This window comes from Rhinatrema bivittatum, chromosome 17, assembly GCF_901001135.1.
Source record: "Rhinatrema bivittatum chromosome 17, aRhiBiv1.1, whole genome shotgun sequence".
NCBI lineage: Eukaryota > Metazoa > Chordata > Amphibia > Gymnophiona > Rhinatrematidae > Rhinatrema > Rhinatrema bivittatum.
In genome coordinates this window covers 21,770,362-21,788,363 of record NC_042631.1, presented here as the reverse complement: position 1 = coordinate 21,788,363, position 18,002 = coordinate 21,770,362, and the positions used below count along the sequence as shown (strand labels likewise).

The 18,002-nt window shown below is 43.3% G+C and overlaps 1 protein-coding gene across 4 annotated transcripts in view; it reads right to left on the bottom strand.

Annotated features, from left to right (window-relative positions):
- The window catches only part of SCUBE2 (signal peptide, CUB domain and EGF like domain containing 2), a 99,784-nt gene that overhangs the window by 58,694 nt on the left and 23,088 nt on the right, over nt 1–18,002 (bottom strand). For all 4 annotated transcript variants that reach the window (XM_029582339.1, XM_029582343.1, XM_029582342.1 and 1 more), the window contains 3 exons: nt 9,383–9,508; nt 5,851–5,967; nt 4,126–4,215 (listed from right to left, as the gene is read on the bottom strand). In XM_029582339.1, the coding sequence (XP_029438199.1) occupies nt 4,126–4,215; nt 5,851–5,967; nt 9,383–9,508 (333 nt within the window). The remainder of the gene's footprint in view (nt 1–4,125; nt 4,216–5,850; nt 5,968–9,382; nt 9,509–18,002) is intronic.

Below are 18,002 nucleotides of genomic sequence, written 5' to 3'. Positions count from 1 at the left end.
GTTTAATGCACAGGATCCAGAGGCAGACAGAGCTCCAGAGCCTCAACGAGACTATGATGCATGATAAAAGGTCTTTAGATTTGTTAGGAACTGGGCAATATTTTGGAGAAGGGGAACCAGACTGCTAGAATTAAAATTTAAAAAGGAGATAGAGCAGCTTTTAAACTAGAACATGGGGGAAAACAGATAATCACTCGGCAGTGCAGCATGGTCAGAGGGAGGTATCTTCCAAGGATACTAAAAACAGGGGTTAGATCATCCCGATGGAAAGATTCCAGTAAAAGCAAAAGTAGCCCAGGTGCCTTTAAATAGAGAGCAGATTGAGTTAAAGATTCCATATTATCCCTGCTAGGAATGTTGCAAATACAAACAAAAAACATTCCTTGCAATATCTGCATGCAAATGCCAGAAGTCTAAAGAATAAGATGGGAGAGTTAGAGTATAAAGCACTGAAGGAAGAGGTAGACATAACTGGCATCTCAGAGACCTGGTGGAAGGAGATACCAGGGTGCAAACGGTATCTCAATGATATGGAGAGTCAAACTGATAGCAGGGTTTGTGCTATATGATAAGGATTGCATAGTGTCAAAAGAAGACAAAGATCCGGCAGGAGACCAAATGCACTGTGGAAGCCTTGTGGAGAGAAACTCCATGTGCGGTCAGAACGAATAGATGGACAATGAAATGCTACCAGAAATCCGGGAAGCTAACAAACTTGGCAGCACAGTATTAATGGGAGATTTCAGTTACCCCAATATTGACTGGGTAAATGTCACATCAGGATATGCCAGGGAGGTAAAGCTTCTTGATGAAATAAATGACTGTTTCATGAAGCAGCTGGTCTAGGAACTAACGAGAGGAGAACTCTATTAGACATAATGGAACGCAGAATTTGGTGCAAGAAGTAACAGTAGAGGGGCCACTTTGCACTAAAGTGATAACATTTTACTTAACTGAAGGGAGGAATTAAGGAAAACTACTGCTCTGGTATTTAGCTTTCAAAAGGGAGATTATGATAAAACAAGGAAAATAGAAAAAAAACTGAAAGGTGTATCTGCAAAAGTTAAGACTTTACATCAGGTGTTGACATTGTTTAAAAATGCCATCTTGAAAGCTCAGACCAGATGTACTCCACACATTAAAAAAAAAAAAAAAAAAAAAAAAAGTGGAAGGAAGACCATATGGCTGCCAGTATGGTTAACAGGTGAGGTGAAAGAGGCTATTATAGCCGAATGAACATCTTTCAAAAAAAAAAAAAATGGCAAGATGATCCAAATGAAGAAAATAGGAAAATGCTTTGGCAAATTAGATGCAAAACATTGATAAGGCAGACAAAAAGACTTTGAAAAGAAGCTTGCCAGAGAGGCAAAAAACTCACAATATAAACATTTTTGAATATATCAGACGCAGGAAGCCCGTGAGAGAGTTGATTAGATTATTAGATGATTAAAGGGCAAAAGGGACGCTTAGGGAAGACAAGGCCATAGCAGAAAGACCAACTGAATTCTTTGCTCTGGTATTTACTGAGGAGGATGTTGAGGAGATACCCATGCTAGAAAGAACATTTAATGATGATGATTAAAAGGAAATGAAGCATATCACTTTGAACATAGAAGATATAAAAAGGCAAACTGACAAACTAAAAAGAGTAAGAAATCACCTGGACCAGATGATTTACATCCCCGAGTTCTGAAAAAATTCAAAAATTAAATTGCAGACCTATCACTAGTAATTTGTAGCCAATCATTAAAATAGTCTATTGTAACTGAAGATTAGCATTACACTGGCCACCCTCCAATCTTTAAAAAGGGCTCCAGGAGTGATCCAAGAAACTATAGACCAGTGGAGTCTGACATTAGTTCTGGGAAAAATCATAGAAACTATGCTGAAGAACAAAGAACATAAGAACATGCCATACTGGGTTAGACCAAGGGTCCATCAAGTCCAGTATCCTGTTTCCAACAGTGGCCAATCCAGGCCATAAGAACCTGGCAAGTACCCAAAAACTAAGTCTATTCCATGTTACCGTTGCTAGTAATAGCAGTGGCTATTTTCTAAGTCAACTTAATTAACTTAAAGAACTTATCCAATCCTTTTTTAAACACAGCTATACTAACTGAACTAACCACATCCTCTGGCAACAAATTCCATAGTTTAATTGTGCGTTGAGTGAAGAAGAACAAACTTATTGAACATGTAAGACAGACCAGTAGACATGGTTTAATAGAATACAGCCATCATAGATTTATCCAAAGGAAATCTGGTCTCAATCTGCTACATTTTTTTTTGAAGGAGTTAATAAACATGGATAATGGTGATGTGTACATAGGCATTTAAGAAGGTCCCTTATGACAGACTCTTGAGAAAATTAAAAGTCATGGGATAGAGGAAATGTCCTGTTATAGATTGAAAACTGTTTAAAAGATAGGAAACAGAGAATAGGACTAAATGGTCAGTTTTTTTTTTTCAATGGAGGAAGGTAAACAGTGGCATGCCTCTGGGATCTGTAGTGGGACTGGTGATCAAATTTGTAGAGCATACATTATTCCAAGTTTTTAAATCACAAGCAGATTGTGAGAAATTGCAGGACCACCTTGTGAGACTGGGCATCCAAATGGCAGACGAAATTTAACGTGGACAAATTCAAAGTGATGCACATAGGGAAAAATAATCCAAACCATAGATATACGATGTTAGATTCTGTATTAGAAGTCTCCACCCAGGAAAAGCACTGAGGTGTCATTTTTTACAGTATGTTGAAATCCTTAGCTCATTGTGTGGTGGCTGTCAAAAAAAGCAAAACAGAACGGTAGGAATTATTAGGAAAGGAATGAAGAATAAAACAGAAAATATCATAATACTTATTTATCACTCCATGGTGCAATCACACTTAGAGTATTGTGTGCAAGTTTGGTTGTCACATCTCAAGAAAAAGTACACCAAAACACAGAGAAAGATGACCAAAGTGATAAAGGAGAATGGAATGGCACCCCTAAGAGGAAAGGCTAAAGAGGTTAGGGTTATTCAGCTTGGAGAAGAGACAGCTGAGGGGAGATGACAGAAGTCTATAAAATCATGAGTACAAATCTGTTTACTCTCAAAAAATAAGAAGACTAGGGAACACTCCATGAAGTTATTAAGCAGCACATTTAAAACAAATCGGAGAAAATATTTTTTCACTCAATGTACTATTAAGCTCTGGAATTTATGCCAGAAAATGTGGTAAAGGCAGTTATTGTAGCTGGATTTAAAAAAAGGCTTAAACAAGGTCTTAGAGGAAATGTCCATAAGCCATTACTAACCAAGTAGACTTGGGGAAGCCACTGCTTATCCCCTAGCTGTAAGCAACATGGAATCTATCTACTATAAGGGATCCTGCCTGTTATTTGTGACATGGCTTGGCCACTGTTAGAAACAGGATATTGGGCTAGATGGACCCTTGGTTTGACCCAGTAGGGCAGTTCTTATATTCTTAGGTATACTTGCATGTAACCCCCATAAAGTGATGGTTTCCTCATATTTCACACGCTTAATCTATGGAGGATAGAATAAATAAGTAGGAGGGAGATGATGAAAATTAATGATGTGCACATTTCCTTTGAAAAATAAGTAAGTTATTGATATATGAATTTCAGTATGAAATCCTGTATGAAACAGATGGATAGACAGGGAAGGGAGAAGTCGTCATGATATACAAGAAAAAGCGTGATCCAATAAGAATCAACTCAAACCCAAGGGTGATCACGCCAGAGATAAGTACTTGTACCGGAGCGGCCGTCTGTCCCTCTCATAAAGCAGCAGCCTAGTGATATACAGCGTCACTCACAGAGGCAAGCAAGCAGAGCTTGTGCAAGAGTATTTGGTGCCCTAGGGAAACCTTCAGTCAAGCACCCTCCCAACTTTACCTACTGGCCAACAGCTCCAGCACGGCGCTCCCTCCTACTTCCTTCTTTGGCGGCACCGCCTCTGGCGCAGCGCCCTCCCCTCTAGGCCCTGCGCTGGTGGAAATCCGATACTCCTGTAATTCTGGCACTCTAGGCCCAATGGAACCATCGGCCCTGCGAGCACAGGGCAACGAACCCGACGTGAAACGCAAGGTAAAGTAACAGAAGTGGATCCTTTTACCCATAAGTAGCCGGCGTTTCACCCGCTTGTCCACATCACTCACTGACGTGGAGTTGTTTTCAGGGTTTTCCGTGGCACCATCATCTCTCTCTGAAAGGTGGAAAAGACAGGCAGAGTAAGACTGCGACTGTGGGTTTTTTGCTCCGTGCGACAAATCCTTTGCTCGTTAATACTGCAACAGCCTGGTACAAAGCACCTAGGCAAATTATCTTTCCTTTTCTGCTCAACAACAAATACAAATCTAGTCTCTATTAAAATATGGTCTACATTTTATTAAATATAGACTAAGATGTACCTGCACTTTTGTTCCCTTAAAGATTTTCAGACATAATACAGAAATAAGGGCCAAACAAGCAAGCTGTAGGCGAGACCTTTTGATTAGACTAACTTAGTACATCTGTAACTAGCTATCGACAGCTATGCTCCTAGGGCCAAGACTAGGCAATCACCTACTACGCAGCAGTCCTGGGGGTGGCACTAAGGGGTTTTTCCTAGGCAATTTGCAAACAGGGCTCTGCCCCATGACTCCCTCGGTGCCAAAATCTCAGGCAGCGGAGAACAGCCTTCTGCTTCCTGCTTCAGTTTCCTTCTGTTTCAGGCAGCCTGCAAAGAGCAGAAGAGGAGGTGATAAGCCTGGAGCAGACAGCACAAAGCAGAGCAAAGAACAGCTGCTCTGCTCTCTAATCCAGTCTTTCAGGAACAGCAGAGGTAGTAAGTCTGGAGTACACAATGCAGAGCAAAGAACAGTCCGTCTGCTTCCAAATCCAGCTCCTTCCCGCCTGTCTGCAGGGAACAGGATGGGAGGAGACTCGGGCTGGAGATCAGTTTTTCCTCTGCATATTTCTATTTCTAGTTTGTGGTCACTTATTCTGTATTTGGTGAGAGTCTTTCTGTACTCCGCATGTTTGACTGGAGGTGAGGTATTCTGCCGACTTGTAGTTTCTGTGTAGGAACTTGTAGTAGTCCAGTTTTTCTGTTTTCCACAACAGAAGGTGTACTGACGTTTTAGGGTCAGTGTTGTTTTTTCATAGACAGCTTGAATGCTGGGAATTAGAGCTGTTTTGATATGGTAAGTTTGCTGCATAGATTCTGAGTGACTTTTTTCTTGCAGGGTATTTTGTTACTTCACAAAATGTCTGGTAACCAAGGGGATTTGCATCCCTGTTCATGAGATGACAAGCACATTTTAAATATTTTTTTTGCAAGGTGAAGAGTGAGGGGACAGAGTCTAGTTCAAGCCAGACAGCCATTTCAGACAGATTTCTTGATTTTTTTTTTTTTTTTTTAGTCAAAATCTTAGGGCGCGAGGTAACCTATGGAGCTGAAAGTTAAATGGGGGTTGCAGGGTGCAAGGATGAAAGTTTGCTAGGGCTCCTAATACCCTGGGCACTGGCCTTGAATGCTCCCCTTCACGACTCGATAAAAGCAGCATAATTCTGGAAAGCTCGTCACAGACATATTGAGTTAGTCCAATAAAAAAAGTCTCACCCTTCCACGCGTTTGACCCCTTATTTCTACGTATTCGGGTGGGTCAACACAGCAACCACAACGCTTTGCTCAGCCATTAAACACACATCGCTGCAGAAAATCTAAGCCTTTGGCAGCGCGAGCACGAGTAGCCGCGCAAACAAAAGCCCACTCGTGACGGCATGCGCCACTTTTATAATCAGGAGGAGAGTTACGGCATCCGTCGTCTGAAAGCATTCTGCCCGCTGGGTCACTAACCGAGGCAGGTCCTGCCGTCCGAGCGCAACGTGTACTTCTGGTGACACCGGCAGACGGGCCCCTCGTCTGCGTCTTCGCACGTGTGCTGGCATCCACCGTTCCCATGGTTGCACGTCACTGGGGAGAAACCACACACAGGTGACTGAGAGGAAATTCCACCTCCTGATTAAAAAAAAAAAAAGAGATGTCCTTAGCGCTACGCCTCCCAGCGCTCTCCAACCACGACAAGCGCTCACCCCTCAGTCTAAGGTTTCAGAATACACAGATGGCGTCATGTCACTGAACTTCTCAGGAAGGCTTTTATTTGTAGGAAATGCTGTAAGAGCATGAGAGAGGGCATCATGTCTATCTGGCTAGGAATTTGCAAGTGCTGCAAAATAACAAATCTTCTAACATATGCCCTTATAGCCCGACACTGTGAAAAACGTGCTTCAGTAAAAATTCTCTCCTTTATACAGGCAGTAATGTCCATAAAATCCTAAGCTATAAAGTCTGTGTTTAAACTCAGAAGTTGTCACCCGCCGTTACTTTCTGAGAAAATAACAACTGGAATTATTTGAGGAAGTGTAGTTCTGAAAGAACTCAAAATGGGCTCTGGCAAAACACCATTAAAAAAAAAAAACCCGCCCACAGAGTTTTGTTAGCCAGGGAAAGAGCTATTCATTGCATCAAGGATGGATATGGTTAATCCTAGAAAGAATTAGGACTTTTAGAATGATGAGACCAGATCTGTTATTGCATTGCTCGTATCTGGACATACTGGGATAGTTAGGTAAGTGATGACTTTCATCAAAAAACCTCAAAATAACTTCTCTCCAACCAGATCAAACAATCTCTCCTCCTCCCACATAATGATTCTTTCTGGACTTGAAATGTTTAAACCTCTGTTTAATATGCACGTTGTTATATTTTTTTTTCCACAATTGTTAAGAGAGTTACAATTTAAATTTTGTAAACCGTTATGATGGCTTTACCGAATGACGGTATATAAAACTCAACAAATAAATAAATAAATAAATAAATGACAAAGCGACCCTATTTCTTTTTGGCAGAGACATCATACTGTACGTTTAGATGGCCAGGGAATCTGAGAGATTATTTATCTAACGCACAGTCACTATGGATTCACCAGGGTCAATGGGTCCCTTTAAAGTATTCCAAACAAACGCCATCTTCCAGAGCAGGAAAGGTTTTGGGAAACCTCGTCTGCAATGGATGACAGCAATCCGTTTATAATTTATCTCATAATTCAAAATTTGTATACCCACGCCATGTCATGAAAGCCCCCAATATCAATTTTACAGAAAATGCAAAAACCACAAATCAGTTCTAAGTACTAATCAATTATTGTTCTTGAGGGCTGAAATACAGGGATAGAGCAATAAAACAGAAACCAAAAATAGAAAGGATTCAAAATATATATATTTTTTTAAAATTATAAGCATCCGGTCTCTGGCCATTTTCTTTGACATGGTTCAGAACATGGGCTCCCTAACCCCTGATATGGAGGGGGGGGAGGGTGTCAGGGCCGGTGCATCCCATTAGGCGAACTAGGCAGTCGTCTAGGGCGCCAACCATTAGGGGGGGGCACCGAAGAGCAGCCACGAGGGGCCGCGAGCAAAGCCCATGCCTGCTCGCGGCCGAGAAAGGCAGGCACTGGGCGAATGAGGTAAGGGTTGGGGCCAGGACCGGGGGGGGGGGGGGGGGGGGGGGAGAGGGGATAAGCGGGCACAAGGCCGAAGGTTCGCCTAGGGCGCCTGATACCCTTGCACCGGCCCTGGAGGAGGTGAGCAACAGACATGAATTACTAATGGAGGTAAACGAGGTGCACCTCCGGCCTTGGGGAATGCCATCAGCACAGGAATCACTTTTTTTTTTTTAAATGTACATTTTGACTTATGGTATTTGACATATGGAGTACAGTGAGCATGTCGGTCCTTTTTTGATTAATACACGTTGGTCAATTTTAAGGTTTGTCTGTACCACCCATCCATTGCTTTTCTCTGTATGATTTTAGGGAAATTGGTTGTAAACTGGGAGAATCTCTGTAGACCCCGATCCCCTTCCCCAAGGAAGTGACTGAGTGAGCTGCAAAAGGGGTGGAGCTTAGAAGAAAGTCTAGGCCATTTGTTCCAGATAAGGAATAAAAAAGCCTGGGTGCTCTTTGCTCTGCTCACGAAATTGAAAGCTCCTTTCTTCGCGCAGCTTGAATACTTTTGGAAAGGCGACATCCCTGCTGCTGGGGGAGCACAGTGCGTGTGCCGGAATATTCTCTTTTACATTTTGGGGATAATTTTCAAGCAGCCCCTCGAAACTAGGCGGCAAAACATAAGTTACACCAATTTTCAAAGTGGAAAATGATCGCACCAAATTTCCCCGCTGTTCTGTGTGCGCAAACTTTCTGGGAGAATTTACAGGCCTATTTTTGAAAATCAGAAAGTATTGTGCGCAAGTCCAAGCCCCACTCCGACTCCGCCCCTGGGAACCCCTAGGCTCAGTCCGGATAAAAGTTACACCCAAAACGAGATACACGCACATTGGGCAGGCATTTTTGTAAAAGGTCGCTCTTTTACCTGTAGAAATGCCTTTGAAAATGACCCTTTTAAACTTAGGGGGCATGTCTGTTACTTTAACTTCCAAACCCATGAAACCGTTTTCGAATAGGCTTCAATTATGTGCACAAAGTTACATCGAATAAGAAGCTTGAGCACACTTGGAAGGGAGGAGACACGCCACCATGCACATCATGTAAACCGGTGTGACATGTCCTCATGACCACCGGTATATAAAAACGAATAAATAAAATAAATAAATCACCTAGGTAAGTGAGCAGCTCAGCCTTGCTTTTCTATCAGGGGTCTACAGCAATTTGGCAATCTGCTGCCATAGTCTATGTTTTCTGCTCACTTCTGAGAACAGAAACCAGTGTATTCTTCAAAGCAAATGCTCTCTGGGTTGGTGCTGGACTGCAGGCTGCACATGAGGCGCAGATGTGAAATCCTACCCTTTCTTGCACAATTTCATCATCTTCCTTGGCCATTAGCCTTCCCCCTAAACCACAACCCCCTACCTGCCCTTTCCTCTCAGAGTGCAAAACTACAAACAGGACCGTGACTCTTGCAAATTAAGAAGTTTTAGCCCGGCTTGGCAATCTGTCTTGCTCAGCGATCCGTCTTGCCTTACCTTCGTTACGAACAGCTCAGCACTGGTGAAATTCAAGAAGCGTCCACCTTTCTGATCTCATTCTTCAGATCTGCTGAAAGCAATTCCCCACGCTTCCCCATCAGCAGGACGGTGGGCTGTTGCCTTCGTTTTGGTATCCTCCTGCTGTGGTGCATGTGTAGGTGCCTAGAGAAATCCCCTCTTAACATCTTCCTACGATAACCTCACACACGGAATTAATCCGAAGCGTAATCTTAAAACTACAGTAGCTGCATTCATGTCGCCGCTGTTCGGGGAGGCTGCGACTGATCTACGTCAGGAAGCGCAAACGTTTCCAGCATATTTTTTTTTTTTTTTTTTTTTTACTTACAAATGCAGTCCCTCTGGTTCTTGGCCAACTCAAATCCAGGCCTGCAGTCACACGCCAGACTGCCCCTTGGGGCTTCTCTGCAGATGTGGGCACAGCCATGATCCTTATTCATGCAGCTGAGGCCCTCTGTAAAAAACAACGACAATATCAGATGGCATCGTAAAGACCTTTCAGCAGCATGCACCAAGGATAACAAGAAACATCTTTGCATTTAAAATGTATTTCGGTCAGCCCTACGATGATGGGATTTCTGTAAATAGGCAAACAGTCTAAAAAAAAAAAGGAATCGAGTAATTTGCAGTTTGTGCAGGCATCGCAGTTCGGTTTGCACGAGCCACTGCTAACGGTGCTACCATGTACGAGGTGTCAGAATGAGTCAGGCCTGCTGCGGTCCTGCTGTACTATTTATTTTCCTGACACTGGAAGCGAGCCAGCACTGGCTCAGACTGTCCCTTAGGACTCGGAACGGTCCGACGATGCTTACTAAGGAAAGGGGGGGAGTTATTGTATAAAATTATGGCTTATTTGTAAACATACATATAAATAAAAGGAAGCCAGTCGAAGATCTACAGTAAATGTCATTTAATATTTTGGTTCTTAAGCTTATTGTAATGCTTTTGCATTTCATTTTCTTTCTGACATATGGAAAGTTGGAAAGAATTATGTTAAAGGATGCATGTCTTTCTGGGGGCAAAATAACTCTGCAAAGTTAACCAAAAGTCACTAAATTTGACTCCCTAGAAGAAAATGGGACTCTTTCAGACGAGTCTAAAAACTAAATACATCAGGTCAGCATTTCACAGAACAAATCCCTCCCTAAAAATCTCCACAGACTATGGGAAGCAGCTACAGGCTGCAGAACGTTGATGAGCTCTCTCCACTCCAAAAGGATAGCACGCCTCCCTCCAACAGCTTGATCCAAACAGAGAGAGAGAACATAAGACGTTCCATGCTGGGTCAGACCAAGGGTCAGTCAAGACCAGCATCCTGTTTCCAACAGGGGCCAGTCCAGGTCACAATACCTGGCAAGTACCCAAACATTAAACAGATCCCATGCTACTGATGCCGGTAATGAGGAGTGGCTATTTCCTAAATCAACTTGAATGATAGCAGTTTATGGACTTCTTCTTCAGGAACTTGCACAAGCCTTTTTTGAACCCAGCTACACTAATTGCCCTAACTCCATCCTCTGGCAACAAATTTCAGAGCTTTAACTGTGCGTTGAGTGAAAAAGAATTTTCTCCAATTTGTTTTAAAATGTGCTACTTGCTAACTTCATGGAGTGTCCTCTAGTCTTTGTATTATCTGAAAGAGTAAACAACAGATTCAAATTTACCCATTCAAGTCCTCTATCATATCCTGCCCCCGCAACCCCCCCCCAGCCGTCTCTTCTCCAAGCTGAACAGCCCTAACCTCTCCAGCCTTTCCTCATAGGGGAGCTGTTCCATCCCCTTTATCATTTTGGTTGCCCTTCTCTGTACCTTCTCCAGTGCAACTATATCTTTTTTGAGATGTGGCGACCAGAATTGCACATAGTGCTCAAGGTGCGGTCTCACCATGGAGAGTGACGAGGGAAAAAAAAATGAAGCAGCTGTCAAAAGATGATGCACACCTCTCACAACACACACACACACACACAATTAGCAGCCTTCTCAAAACACACACACAGACCATTCTTCACAAATGCAGTCCTCTTCTCCCACCCCCATCTACCCAAGACACACACATAAAGGTGGTTTCTGAGATGCTCTCTTCCCCCTCCCTCCCCCCTTGCTCCATGATGGTAACAAATGGTCATGTGGTAAAATCATACTACAGCATAGCACGCATTTAATATATGTAATGTAAAAAACACCTCTCACCCCCTTCTAAAAATCTAGTTTGGAAAGCATTGCTGAAGCCATGTCCCTTAACCTTCAACCCTTTAGAACCCACCGAAAACTCGCCCACCGTGCTCCCAGCCAAGCCGGCAGGAGGGACTCGCTTCTTTTTGGCAGCTCGGCATCCAGCGTTGCTCCGAGGGCACCACTTGTAGGGTCGCTGCTAGCACTGGTGCCAGAGCAACACCGGATGCTGATCCAGCAGCTGGGAACAGCAAGTCCTCCTGCTGGGGGGGGGGGGGGTAATACTTCTCAGGTGGAAAGAGGGAGTGGGGGTGGTAATTGGTCCTTTGACATGACTTGTTATTGGGCGGGAGAGATGTTTGGGGTGGGGGGGGGGGGTTTTAGAAATGTAGCCCCACCACATTCTTGCTAGCAGGCAGGAGGGAGGGGGAATTGTGGTGGTGGGGAGGAAGAATTGTTGTGCCCTCCCCCCACACGTTTCGTTGCCATCCTCCACAAGACTTCAGCAATTGGGTGGAAGGGAGGGGGTGTCCGCCAGCCTCGTTTTAAGATTTTATTTGGGCGGGTGGGAGCAGACCTAGCTAGCTCTGACTTTCGGTACTAGCAGGATAGGTTTATGCAGTGCCCCGAATTTTAACCAGTTAAGTTTTAGCCGGATAGAGACGGCTGAAATCAGCTTAACTTGGCTGGCATAGATAAGGCGCCTTGCCTTTTTTTCTGAAAATCGAACCCCTAAGCAATTTTCACAGGTACAAAATGAGAGAGAGGTTTCAGTAAACAAGCTCCAGAACCAAGTATCGGCCTTGGCATTTCTTGATGGTGAATTCTAGAACTGTCCTCCCTTTCTGCCTGCGAGCTGAGCATCTGTGATCTAAATCCATGCTCCAACACCAGGGAGAGGAGAGGGAAGTTTCAGTAAACAAGCTCCAGAACCAAGTATCGGCCTTGGCATTTCTTGATGGTGAATTCTAGAACTGTCCTCCCTTTCTGCCTGCGAGCTGAGCATCTGTGATCTAAATCCATGCTCCAACACCAGGGAGAGGAGAGGGAAGTTTCAGTAAACAAGCTCCAGAACCAAGTATCGGCCTTGGCATTTCTTGATGGTGAATTCTAGAACTGTCCTCCCTTTCTGCCTGCGAGCTGAGCATCTGTGATCTAAATCCATGCTCCAACACCAGGGAGAGGAGAGGGAAGTTTCAGTAAACAAGCTCCAGAACCAAGTATCGGCCTTGGCATTTCTTGATGGTGAATTCTAGAACTGTCCTCCCTTTCTGCCTGCGAGCTGAGCATGTGTGATCTAAATCCATGCTCCAACACCAGGGAAAGGAGAGGGAAGTTTCAGTAAACAAGCTCCAGAACCAAGTATCGGCCTTGGCATTTCTTGATGGTGAATTCTAGAACTGTCCTCCCTTTCTGCCTGCAAGCTGAGCATCTGTGATCTGAATGCATGCTCCAACACCGGGGAGAGATGAGTGAAAGATCAGTGACAAGGCTGAAGCCCCAACAGCAGCTCAATGGCTCACAAGATTTTAACTTGGGCTACTTCATCTATGTGTATTTCTATGGGTCCTTCGGCGCGCACCACAATCTACTGTAATCTAAAAGATTTCAATGGCACCCGTAGTTTTTTTGTTTTTTTATCATAGAGTTCTTTGCACAATTACATGTCAATGGATAGAAGTTCAACTAAACAATTATATTCCAATTCAAACCAAAGCATATCAAACTAAACCAACAGAGCAGTAATTGATTTTTACTTCTTTGGAGCAGCTCATAAAAAATAAAAAAAAAATCATCTTATTTGTGTCGCTGACATTTACAAGCTGTTCGCACTCCAGCATTCACAGTCTTCACCAGCTCAGCTGGCAGCAGCCAGATTGTGACCAATTAAACAATAAGAAAACCTTTCCAGGGCTATTGTAAAATTTCTCTGTTCTCTCCAACTTTTTCTAATAAATATGTCCGTTCTGGAGTGCCAAGATTTTATATTCACTTCCCAGGAAGGAGGAAAAAAAAACAAAACTACAGAAGACCTGAGTTTATGTGAGGTTTCCGTTTAACATGCCAACGCTGTTTTCAACGTCTTGGAAATTCACATCATGACTGAAACAACCGGGCCTTTGGAGAAGTGTGCTAGCCAGGAAAGGTGCAGGGTTGGGGAAACCAGAAAGCAGACCTACATAAGCCCCTCCGTTTCTTTACCAATTCAGTGCACCTTACATTTTATAGAAGGCACTGAAGTATTATTGAAGCAATGAACAAACAATGAGGAAATGCAGAGTAACAAGTGAAATTGTGAGCACAAGAGAGTTTTGTCAGGATCATTTTCACAGCAAAAGTATGTCCATAAGTCCGCTTTGAAAACTGGTGTAACTTGCGTGCAGTTATAAAGTTGCACCCTAAGAGTGATCTAAAAATAAATAAATAAATAACCCTCCCATACCCCGGTTTGGTTAGTATCCTACACTGCAGTTCTCTTGGCCTGGCTGCTCGCCTTACATTCTTTTAATGTTGTTTTGCTGAGAGAATTCACATGCATTTTTTTTTTTTTAAATCAATAAGTACGTGGGTAACCCAACTGCACCCAGACTCCGCCACTGGAACGACTCTCCCCAATATGCTTAAAAGTACATGCATACAAGAGGTAATTCTCAAAGAATTACGCAAGCAAAATTTAGCAGAGACTCACACAAATAGCCTGTACTTGCATAATCGCCATTTATAAAAGTGGAATGTACATGCATACTTTATGCTTTGCATGCAAATATGCACACATAAAAAAACAAAACGTCGGTCTGGGGCATTTTAAAAAGACATCTACGCACATACAATATGCAACTTACCTCCATTCTTTTACTCCTGCAAATTATTTTGCATAATTGATATCAGACTTGCTTACTATGTTCTTTTGGCTGGGTGGGATGTCTGGGTGAACTTGAGTTCAGGCTGCAAAACCAGGGGGGTCTTAATGACTTGGAGAAGGAATGGGCGAACTTGCCGAGTAACTGGTAAACTGGTTAATTTCAATTACACCCACATGTTTTAAAATATGCTCATAAATCAGGTTTTGGGCAAATAAGTCCTATTTTATTTTCAGGCATAAAATATATGCACACATTTTTTTAAATTGTCAGGAAACGTATGCACGGTCGCTTTCAGTGCAAACCATGTATTATTGCGTAACCATACTTATGCATATGTTCTGGGGTAAAGATACACATATTTCAAGATGCAGGCAGGTCAAACTATCATAGGTTTAGGTAGGGCCATATATGCACAAATATGCTGCCGTGTTATACTGTAGTTGTTTGACAGTTATCCTCAAAGTGTGAATGTGCATAATTTTACGCACGTATCAATCGAGCAATTTCCTAAAGGGCCATTTCTGTGGGTAAAGCACTACTTTACCTGTAGAAGTTCCTTTGGAAACTATCCTCTCTGAGAAGTGCTTGATGGCTAAATGACATTACTTACTTATTTGGGATACAGCTTAAGGATGCTCTGTCTGTATCTTTACATTCTGTAATTTTAAAAAGAGCATAGTGTTGTGATTGCACAGTTAGTCCACTGGATATGTAGAAATAAGAGTCAAGCAAGCAAGCTATAAGTATTGGACTAACTCAATACATCTGTGACTTGCTTTCCATAGCTCTGCTCCTTTCATCAGTTCAGTGAAGAAGCAGTCTTTGGAGCTGGAGAAACTGAAACTGAAGTGGACAAAGCCATGGGGCCTGATGAGGTTCATCCCAGGATACTGAGGGAGCTCAGAGATGTGCTGGCGGGTCCGCTGTGTGACCTGTTCAATAGATCCCTAGAAATGGGAGTGGTGCCGAGTGATTGGAGAAGAGCGGTGGTGGTCCTGCTTCACAAGAGTGAGAACAGAGAAGAGGCTGGTAACTACAGACCGGTTAGCCTCACTTCGGTGGTGGGAAAAGTAATGGAGTCGCTGATGAAAGAGAGAATAGTGAACTATCTACAGTCGGGAGAATTGATGGACCGGAGGCAGCATGGATTCACCAGGGGAAGATCCTGTCAGACAAATCTGATTGACTTTTTTGACTCGGTAACCAAGGAATTGGATCAAGGAAGAGCACTCGATGTCATCTACTTGGATTTCAGCAAAGCTTTTGATACGGTCCCGCACAGGAGACTGGTGAATAAAATGAGAAGCTTAGGAGTAAGTGCCAAAGTGGTGACCTGGATTGTAAACTGGTTGACGAACAGAAGACAGTGTGTGATGGTAAATGGAACTCTCTCTGAAGAGAGAGCGGTTTTAAGCGGTGTACTGCAAGGATCGGTGTTGGGACCAGTCCTGTTCAATATCTTTGTGAGCGACATTGCGAACGGGATAGAAGGTAAGGTTTGTCTTTTTGCGGATGACACTAAGATCTGCAACAGAGTGGACACGCCGGAAGGAGTGGAAAGAATGAGACGGGATTTAAGGAAGCTGGAAGAGTGGTTGAAGATATGGCAGCTGAGATTCAGTGCCAAGAAGTGCAGAGTCATGCATATGGGGAGCGGAAATCCAAATGAACTGTATTCGATGGGGGGAGACGGGCTGATGTGCATGGAGCAGGAGAGAGACCTTGGGGTGTTAGTGTCTAATGATCTGAAGTCAGCGAAACAATGTGACAAGGCGATAGCTAAAGCCAGAAGAATCCTGGGCTGCATAGAGAGGAATATCGAATAAGAAAAGAGATGTGATTATCCCCTTGTACAGGTCCTTGGTGAGGCCTCACCTGGAATACTGTGTTCAGTTCTGGAGACCGTATCTCCGAAGAGACAGAGACAAGATGGAGGCGGTCCAGAGAAGGGCGACCAAAAAGGTGGAAGGTCTTCATCGAATGACTTATGAGGAGAGATTGAAGAATCTAAATATGTACATCCTGGAGGAAAGGAGGAGCAGAGGTGATATGATACAGACTTTCAGATACTTGAAAGCTTTTAATGATCCAAAGACAACGACAAACCTTTTCCGTTGGAAAAAAATCAGCAGAACCAGGGGTCACGATTTGAAGCTCCAGGGAGGAAGATTCAGAACCAATGTCAGGAAGTATTTCTTCACGGAGAGGGTGGTGGATGCCTGGAATGCCCTTCCGGAGGAAGTGATGAAGACCAGAAGTGTGAAAAACTTCAAAGGGGCGTGGGATAAACACTGTGGATCCATAAAGTCTAGAAGACGTGAATGAATGTGGAAAAAAGGATTTGAATTCACAAAAAAGCGGGGAGTAGCTTGCTCGTTACGGCAGTTACTACCCCAAACCAAATAAGCATGGTAGTTCACCTTCAATGCATATCCAGCATAACTCTCTGCTTCAACGGCAGGGGAGAAAGACTGATACTTCACGCATATCCAGCATAGCTCTCTGCTTCAACAGCAGGGGAGAAAGTCTGATACTTCACGCATATCCAGCATAGCTCTTTGCTTCAACGGCAGGGGAGAAAGTCTGATACTTCATGCATATCCAGCATAGCTCTCTGCTTCAACTGCAGGGGAGAAAGTCTGATACTTCACTTTCAATGCATATCCAGCATAACTCTCTGCTTCAACGGCAAGGGGAATGAAGAAAAGTGGATCTATATACAGACAACCAACAAGGACTGAATTACATAGTCTGAGTAAACAAACAAGCATGGGTGTAGCTTGCTTATTGCGGCCGTTACTACCCCTAACTAATTAAGCTAGATATTTCAATTAAATGCAGCTCCAACACTGCTCTCTACATTAATGGTGGGGGTGGAAGGGAAATAGAACCAAAAGGTTACTAAGAGCCAAGAGTAACAGATAAGTATGAGAAAAAAAAAAGTGTGAAACTTGCTGGGCAGACTGGATAGGCCGTTTGGTCTTCTTCTGCTGTCATTTCTATGTTTCTATTTCAACTTATCTGTTGATCCTTACGGCTACTCATTTTCAAGAGCAACACTGGATAAAATACAGTGAGAAAGAATATTTTGGTTGGAATACACCAGCTTTTCTATAAATTACTTACATATATATACATACACACACACATACACACAAATTTATTTATTTATTTTAAAAAGCAGCATTGGATAAATGCAAGAGACAGCATTCTTAAGCCCTACTTAAAAGAGGTAGTCAATAACTTTTTATAAACATAAAATCTCACTGTAATTGAAGACTGGGTGTCCAACACAGAGAATTCAGAAACTATGATGCAACATCAGCTGAAAGGTCATGGTACACTGTGTGTTTTATTAGCCAATATAAAAAGCCTTAAATCCAAGAGAAAACTGCACTTCTGTTGAACTTGGAAAGGAAAATGGTCCTTACCAATGCAAGCTGGGAACTTACACACACACAGGGCCAGATTAATATCTTGCGTGCCCCATAGGCGCAGAATCTTCAGTGCCTTACTCTCAAGTCATGTGATCCTCTCCCCATCACAGTGCAATCCTCAGCGCCACTCCTACCCCTCTCTCCGGATCCACTCCCCCCTTTCTTTCTGCCAGCAGGACGGCAGCACTTTTTCACTTGTGCACATTTCACCTGCCAACTTCATTTTGAAGCGTTAATTTGCGGTGCGGTGCGGTCCAGTGCCCTCTGCGGTTCAGATTTCAGACTGAAGCCGACAGAGGAGTCGGACACAGGTAAAAAAAAAAAAAATGCTGCTCTCCTCCTGCTAGTAGGAAGGAGGGAGGAGAGGAGAGGATCTCATCAGGGTAAGGAAGAAGCTTGCGCTGATGCAATGCAAAACTGCAGGGTCCCCCAAATTTACTGTGGATTCCCATTTATCCTTGATTTGTTTTTAATT